This window comes from Ranitomeya variabilis, chromosome 2 (genome assembly GCF_051348905.1).
Source record: "Ranitomeya variabilis isolate aRanVar5 chromosome 2, aRanVar5.hap1, whole genome shotgun sequence".
NCBI lineage: Eukaryota > Metazoa > Chordata > Amphibia > Anura > Dendrobatidae > Ranitomeya > Ranitomeya variabilis.
The window spans coordinates 385434425-385442992 of record NC_135233.1 but is presented as its reverse complement, the minus strand read 5'-3'; the positions used below and the strand labels follow the sequence as shown (position 1 = coordinate 385442992).

The following is an 8568-nucleotide window of genomic DNA, read 5'->3' as shown; positions in this document are numbered from 1 at the left end:
ATATATACGGGACAGGAGGAGTGGTACTGTGCAGTGTATATATACAGGAGGAGTGGTACTGTGCAGTGTCCTCCCATCATATACAAGCTTTCCTTAGTGATACCAGTATCTGATCCGTGGATCTCACAGACTGCAGCGCCCTCTGTGAGGGGCAGAGACAGGGCCGCAGTCATGGCCGAGAGCATATTGCGTTAGAGTGCCCTGGTCTCCCTTCACATGAAAATAGTGTCCCCACTGCAGCCTACCTTGCACTTCACCTTCTGTACCATCGGGGTTCCTCGGGCTGGCTGAAGTTTCACTACTGCTGTTGTTCCATTTAAAAACACAGAGTCCGTTTCAAACTTTAAAGGCAAAAATTTACTTTCATGTTCTCGCAGCATATCCATTTTCATAACAGTCTCAACATCAGATTCAACATTACACGTTTCTTCCTCTTTCCCTGTACTTTCCTCCTTGCCACACAGCACGTGCCCGGGATGGACCGTATCATATGGTTCCTCAGCGTCCTCACTTTCCAGACTCTCTGCGCTTGGGTGTTCCCTCAGCCGTTTCGCAATGGATCTGAGGGCATCAGCGCATGCAATGATCTGCCACATGGTGAGCGACCTGCCCTTCGTTACTGCTGTGACTTCTTCTGCAGCTTCAACCCTTACTAACGCTGTCACTGCTGCTGTTCTGACCAACTGGCCCTGGATGGCTGGGCTTCCCTCTTAATGTTACGTGGTCACTGCAGTCCCAAGCATTAAGCCCTTCGAGACTATCTGGGCACTCAGGCCCTCTTGAGCTGTTCAGCTCCCAGGCTCTCTCAAGGAGGAAGCTCTCTGTCTTATCCCACAGTGGCCCCTCCTATATTAACTATTTACTATATAGAACTCCCATCCCATAGTATGTACACTATAATGCCCCATCTAGTGGCACTACTGAAGCACTTCACTTTCCCTAGTAATACTGCATAAATAACAGAGCAAACATATTAAAACAATTATATATTCAAGGCATACATAAATACATGAGAGAAAGTTGCGGAACATCACACGGTCCCTGTACACCCCTTATACCTCTACATCCCAGATTTATAATAAATAACAATGTGTGAAATATAGGACTGGAAAAATGTCATCTCCAAATTATTTCGGGGAAACTTCTTAAACATTTCTCTTCTTCATCTAAAATGACAAAAAAATGGTAACAGGAAATCACAAAAGATGCGCAAATTGTGTGATATAAGAAAAAAATTAATCTGCGTTCTCCTAGAAACAGCGCCTCCCCTGCATTCATGGTGGAGGCCAGTACTTGAGTACTAATCTGCGATATGTGACACGCAGCTATACACAAAAGTGACGTCGTTCCTGGAAGAAAGCAGCGATGATTTTCTAGTCTCAGGCTCTTGTATACTTTTGTATTTTAATTCCCCACTATGTAGGATCTCAGCTTGCTGCTGTGATTGGAAACATTAATTGTCTGCATTTATAAATCTCATCCTGATCTCGGTAATTGCAGCCGTGTGATGGCGGCGTTCTGCCTGTGTGAGCTGCACGGTCTGCCAGTGGTGAGAAGCAGAGATCTGGAAAATATTGGTAAATCGGAAAACGCAGACTGACTGCAGGCGGCCATACAGATTTCTCTCCTGACCCCCCTGTATATGGACGTTCAACCCCTACAGTAAACGCCATAAAGGAAAAACAGCAAAATTTCCTTTATTTTTGAAACCGCGCTGATCCCTCAAAAGAAAAACAGAAAATGATCCAATCATCGTATGTACAATGAAATGGAACCAAGAAAACCTACAGCTTGCCACAAAAAATACAACACCGTCCTGACACCAGTCCGACCACGAGAAGGAGAAAAAAGCTGCAGATCTCACAAAATGTGGCACAAACCTAAAAGATAAATATAAACCCTTCTCCGTACAAGATACAAGGTATCATCGCCTTAATCGTGCCGACCTGAGAAATCCGGGTCACTTATGGTGCACAATCAATGCCATAAACTGGCAAGCAGAAAAAAATCCTTATGGTGCAATTGCTATTTTTCACCATTTCAGCGCTGTTGGAATTTCTTCCCGTTTTTCAGCACATAAGGCTGTGTGCACACGTTGCAGATTTTTCGTGTTTTTTTAGCGTTTTTTCGCTATAAAAATGCATACATTATGCATCCCATCATTTAGAATGCATTCCGCAAATTTTGTGCACATGATGCGTTTTTTTCCACGAAAAAAATGCATGGCGGTAAAAAACGCAGCACGTTCATTAATTTTGCGGATTTTTTGCGGATTTCCCGCTATATTATTGCATTGGGAACCTCTGGAAAAATCCGCTAAAAAAACGCACCAAAAAAGCGGTAAAACGAGAGAAAAACGATGCGGATTTCTTGCAGAAAATGTCCTGTTTTGCTCAGGAAATTTCTGCAAGAAATCCTGAACGTGTGCACATAGCCTAAGTGATAAAAGTAATGGGATTGCACAAAACTATAACTCGTCTCACAAAAATAGTTAAATGGATGGAAAAATAAAAAAATATGACTCTCGGAAGAAGGGGAGGAAAAAAACAGTACAAAAATGAAAAATCGCCCGGTCATAAAGACGTAAAAAGGTTTAAATTTCACCAATCAGAAACCAATCAAAAGCAGCTGACGGGACCTCAACAGCGTCACAACAGAAACAGCGGCGGGTCCTCACCAGGCGATGTGTCCGCCACCTGCTAGGGAAGGTAAGTGTAATGACAACAGTTTCCCTGCTGAGATAATAATCACCGATACTCACACTCAGGCAGTGACTGATGTATTGGAGCCTGAGGAGACGTCCGAAGCTGCGAAAAGACAAAAGGGTTAATACTATATACACACAGGACACAACTAGTGCCATGGTCACATGAATGCCCAGGGATGAGGAGAGATGAGGAGGTCGCCATGGAAGCCTGCAGCCCTTTGTAAGCCACAAGCGTCAGCAGAGGAATCATTCAGGACACACAGACAACTCTTTAGAGATCAAAAAAAAAATTGCTACCCCCTCCACCCCCAGATTTATGGCCGATACCTATGTCTCCTTATTAAATATCACAAGTAGTGACAAGTCCCAGTATACTCACCGTTGGCCGCCGTGTAACGCCTCTTATTTTCTGAAATAAGAGGAAATAGAATTAGGAACAGAAAACTCCCTCCACAAACACGAATAATGGGCCCTTCCTGTTCTTATGATGGGATAATTGTCCCAAAATGTACGGTGCACCCGGAGAGCCCCAGGGATCCCTCCTGTACCTGTGTGCTCATATAGGACAACAGAGGAGCCATGTAATACTACATTTCTCCACCAGAGGCAGCAGCAATCCAAAAGGTTAAAGGAATAGTCCAGTGAATAAAAATTATTTTTAGCCTTTATATGACTGAGCATTTTTTTTTGTTTTTTTGTTTTGCGTTTTCAAGTTTTTCGTTCAACTTTTCTGAGACCCATAACTCTTTTATTTTTCTGTCACTGTAGCTTGGTGAGGGCTCGGTTTTTGCCTGATGAGCCGTGGTTTTTGGTTTGAACAATGTTTTCATTGACTTTTATTGCAGTTATGGAGGGATATGCAGCCACAAAAATTGCCAATTTTGGAGTTTCAATTTTTTTTGAACATTTAATATACAGGTCCTTCTCAAAAAATTAGCATATAGTGTTAAATTTCATTATTTACCATAATGTAATGATTACAATTAAACTTTCATATATTATAGATTCATTATCCACCAACTGAAATTTGTCAGGTCTTTTATTGTTTTAATACTGATGATTTTGGCATACAACTCCTGATAACCCAAAAAACCTGTCTCAATAAATTAGCATATCAAGAAAAGGTTCTCTAAACGACCTATTACCCTAATCTTCTGAATCAACTAATTAACTCTAAACACATGCAAAAGATACCTGAGGCTTTTAAAAACTCCCTGCCTGGTTCATTACTCAAAACCCCCATCATGGGTAAGACTAGCGACCTGACAGATGTCAAGAAGGCCATCATTGACACCCTCAAGCAAGAGGGTAAGACCCAGAAAGAAATTTCTCAACAAATAGGCTGTTCCCAGAGTGCTGTATCAAGGCACCTCAATGGTAAGTCTGTTGGAAGGAAACAATGTGGCAGAAAACGCTGTACAACGAGAAGAGGTGACCGGACCCTGAGGAAGATTGTGGAGAAGGACCGATTCCAGACCTTGGGGAACCTGAGGAAGCAGTGGACTGAGTCTGGTGTGGAAACATCCAGAGCCACCGTGCACAGGCGTGTGCAGGAAATGGGCTACAGGTGCCGCATTCCCCAGGTAAAGCCACTTTTGAACCATAAACAGTGGCAGAAGCGCCTGACCTGGGCTACAGAGAAGCAGCACTGGACTGTTGCTAAGTGGTCCCAAGTACTTTTTTCTGATGAAAGCAAATTTTGCATGTCATTCGGAAATCAAGGTGCCAGAGTCTGGAGGAAGACTGGGGAGAAGGAAATGCCAAAATGCCTGAAGTCCAGTGTCAAGTACCCACAGTCAGTGATGGTGTGGGGTGCCATGTCAGCTGCTGGTGTTGGTCCACTGTGTTTCATCAAGGGCAGGGTCAATGCAGCTAGCTATCAGGAGATTTTGGAGCACTTCATGCTTCCATCGGCTGAAATGCTTTATGGAGATGAAGACTTCATTTTTCAGCACGACCTGGCACCTGCTCACAGTGCCAAAACCACTGGTAAATGGTTTACTGACCATGGTATTACTGTGCTCAATTGGCCTGCCAACTCTCCTGACCTGAACCCCATAGAGAATCTGTGGGATACTGTGAAGAGAAAGTTGAGAGACGCAAGACCCATCACTCTGGATGAGCTTAAGGCCGCTATTGAAGCATCCTGGGCCTCCATAACATCTCAGCAGTGTCACAGGCTGATTGCCTCCATGCCACGCTGCATTGAAGCAGTCATTTCTGCCAAAGGATTCCCGACCAAGTATTGAGTGCATAACTGAACATTATTATTTGATGGTTTTTTTGTTTGTTATTAAAAAACACTTTTATTTGATTGGACGGGTGAAATATGCTAATTTATTGAGACAGGTTTTTTGGGTTATCAGGAGTTGTATGCCAAAATCATCAGTATTAAAACAATAAAAGACCTGACAAATTTCAGTTGGTGGATAATGAATCTATAATATATGAAAGTTTAATTGTAATCATTACATTATGGTAAATAATGAAATTTAACACTATATGCTAATTTTTTGAGAAGGACCTGTACAGCAAGAGGCTTGAAGGGGAGGGTTAATACATCTATCTACTGTATATATTATTATTTTTTCTTTTTTAATTAGATTTTTTGTAATTTATTTTTTAGTTCCCTTTGGGGACTTGACCCTGACATTGTCTGATTGCTTATTCTATGTACTGTAATTCCTCAGTGTTGCAGCATATTGTGAAACTGACATCTTATGCAGGCCGGCCACAGGCTGGACTTTACAGGAAACCAAAGATTACAGTGACGGATACATTCAGTTGGTTCATAGGTGCCACAACATTGCATTGGCACTACATGATTACAACCAACACTTATAAATGCTGCAATTAGTAATTGATAGTGGCATCTAAATGGTTAAGCAAGAACGATCGGAGCTTGTTTTCGCCGTTGCTGTTAGCGGCAACATTCGGCTTGTAAGCAGCCACCACTAGGGGGAGCTCATCAGCTTACTGCAGACCATTATTGACCTGTGACATATTCCTCCATCAGAGGTTGGGTGCAGATGTATGGCGAGGGCTCAAGAGCTGATTGCTATGTTCACTATATAATGCAAAACCGAAGTCAGTTCAAGTCATATGTAGGAAATAAAAAAAAAAATCTGTAAAAATGTAATAAAAGAAATATTTAAGAAATAAAATAAATACAATTTTGAATCATCCCTTTTTTTTCCCTATGAGAAAATAAAGACATTCAAAATAAATAAATAGATTTGGTGCTACCTCATCTGTAAATGTCCAAACTGTCAAAATGTAAAAAATTAATTAACCCATAAAGCAAACAGAGTGAAGATAAAATAAATCAAAATGCCAGAATTGCTATTTTTCACCTTCCCCTAAAGAGCAATAAAAACTGATCAAAACATTATATACACCAGAAACTCATATGTGTTGGGGAAATCAAGAGTTAAATGTTATAGTAAAATATATTTCCAATATATGTTCTCATATCAGGGACAAAAGAATGTTTTGCGACCTTGTGCAATAATGGGCTTATCTGCACCTGTGAGATAGAGCTCTGTGCCTGTTAGATAACGGCTGAAATATGTGAGGAGGACGTCTTCAATATGAGCAACTCTAAGTTTACTGAATTTCGAGAAAATTGCTTAAGCATATAGATTTTGGACCAATAAGGAATTATCCATCATATTGTAAGAGTATAAAAGGTCTGACGGTGCAAAAAAAGGTCAGACCATGCTTATGACCAATGCTTTGTCTAATTGCTGCAAGGTAAGAATAAAGAATAGAAACTATCTTGTTCCAGATGATACCGTGATTTGGGAGATAATTGTTCTTACAGCTTGGTCCTTCAAACCCAAGATCTCTCCCGCCCTTCAGGGCTGAGGGTGACACCGTGCACGGGGTGCCAAAGGCTCCTTATTCTAAGACCTCTGGCTGAATTGCCATAAAACGAGGCCAGTCTCTCTGGACACTGGGAGGGTGATGGGTTCTAGAACTGAGGATGGTTTCATCAGAACCAAGGTAGACAAAAAATATACTTGTTCTCTTTACATAAGCAAGCACATAAGAGTATCTTTGGAAGCTAGAGCAAGAAAGTATCTTATTCGGAGGAGGGAACAGGACTAGTTCTGGGAACCAGGGTCAATCCATTGTCTGTGTGAGAAGAGTGCAGGAATAAATAACCCCGCGTGCACGATAAGTTCATGAGTAAGCTTATCCTGAGGAAGGAATTAGGACTAGTTCTGGAAACTAGGAAATATATGTAACGGAGTACCACCCAAGCCCTAATTTCACAGACCATACTTCATTAACATTTCCTACCCTGCTTCTGGTGGGGGGCATTGTGTTCATTTGTTGCTCTCTGCAGGGGGCTTCTCAGACTGGCTGGGACAGTGGGACTGGACATTTGGAGCCTCTTTTGTACTTTCAGCTCCAGGTAACAAATGTTTGAGGGTGGGTGTGAGCCCCTCCACCCATCCAAGGGGCTGATCCCTAGAGGGTGGAACAATAAGCCCATTGATATACTATCATTCTTCTGGGACCTGTGTGGTGTGAGGAGCTAGGATCTGCTGCTCCGGCCAGATCCTGGTGCCTGTCTATGAACTAGTGTTTTGTTTTCCCTGGAGTCGGATTATCAGGTGTCGCCCTGGATTTGTTATTTTGTTGCGGCCTTATTGTAAGTTAAAGAACCTGATCACTGTTTGCCGGAATATTCTCTCAGTTGCAATAAAGGTCTCTTGGATTATTCATCGGTCTGCTGTCACTCCTTGCTCTGTCGCATACCCCGTCACAAACTGGTGGCAAGCAGCGGGATCAGAGCAGAGGGAATGGAGATCAGCGGCCCAGCAACAAATGGAACCAGAACCAAACAAGATACAGGAACTGGACTGTGATGAACCTACAGACAAAGGCCCGTGAATTAGGGGTCAGTTACAAAGGACTGTACAAGGATCAGCTGATTGAGGCTTTGGAAGCAGCTAACCTTCAAGATGGCACTGGAGAGGGACTCCCAGAGCAATTGGAGGAAAGACGGGACACACAGGGCATCCGCCCTATACAGCAGGCTTCTTACCGGGTACCAGAATCTGTTAGAAGCACCATGCAACATGAGCTGGAGGAGATGTTACAGCTGGGGGTAATTCAGGCCTCACAAAGTCCTTGGGCCTCTCCTGTGGTGTTAGTACCCAAGAAAGATGGCAGTACTAGATTTTGCGTGGACTACAGGTGATTAAATGACCATACCATTAGCGATGCCTACCCAATGCCCCGCATCGATGAACTTCTAGACCGACTAGCTGGGGCAAAATATGTCACCACCTTGGATCTCAGCAAGGGATACTGGCAAATCCCTCTAACGGAGGGAGGAACAGAAAGATCAGCTTTTATAACCCCCTATGGTCTGTTTGAATTCCTATACATGCCGTTCGGTATGAAGAATGCCCCTGCCACATTTCAGCGAATGGTGGACCAGATACTGTGGGGATGCGGCGACTTTGCTTGTGCCTACTTGGACGATATTGCTATATTTAGTCAAACATGGGAGGATCATTTGAGTCAAGTAGCTGTTGTTCTCAACCGGCTTTATGCAGCTGGCCTAACAATTTGACCTGATAAGTGCCAGTTGGGGATGGGCGAAGTACAATACCTGGGGCATAGGGTAGGAGGAGGGAAACTACGTCCTGAACCTGCCAAAATACAGGCTATCAGAGAATGGCCTGTACCCCAAACCAAGAAACAAGTTATGGCTTTTTTGGGCACTGCTATTACAGGAAATTTGTTTCTCATTTCAGTACTGTGGCCAAACTTCTTACGGACCTTACAAAGAAAGCCATGCCCAGAGTGGTGACCTGGACTCCAGCATGTGACGAGGCTTTTAA

At 43.0% G+C, this 8568-nt stretch overlaps 1 protein-coding gene across 1 annotated transcript in view; it reads right to left on the bottom strand.

Annotated features, from left to right (window-relative positions):
• Window positions 1-334: 334 nt before the first annotated feature.
• Window positions 335-8568, bottom strand: part of LOC143806202 (class I histocompatibility antigen, F10 alpha chain-like) — a 42726-nt gene continuing 34492 nt past the window's right edge. Inside the window, exons 6-8 of the mRNA XM_077286326.1 lie at window positions 3087-3116; window positions 2762-2807; window positions 335-1166 (exon numbers count right to left, since the gene is read on the bottom strand). Coding sequence (XP_077142441.1) covers window positions 2764-2807; window positions 3087-3116 — 74 coding nt within the window. The 3' untranslated portion in view covers window positions 335-1166; window positions 2762-2763. The remainder of the gene's footprint in view (window positions 1167-2761; window positions 2808-3086; window positions 3117-8568) is intronic.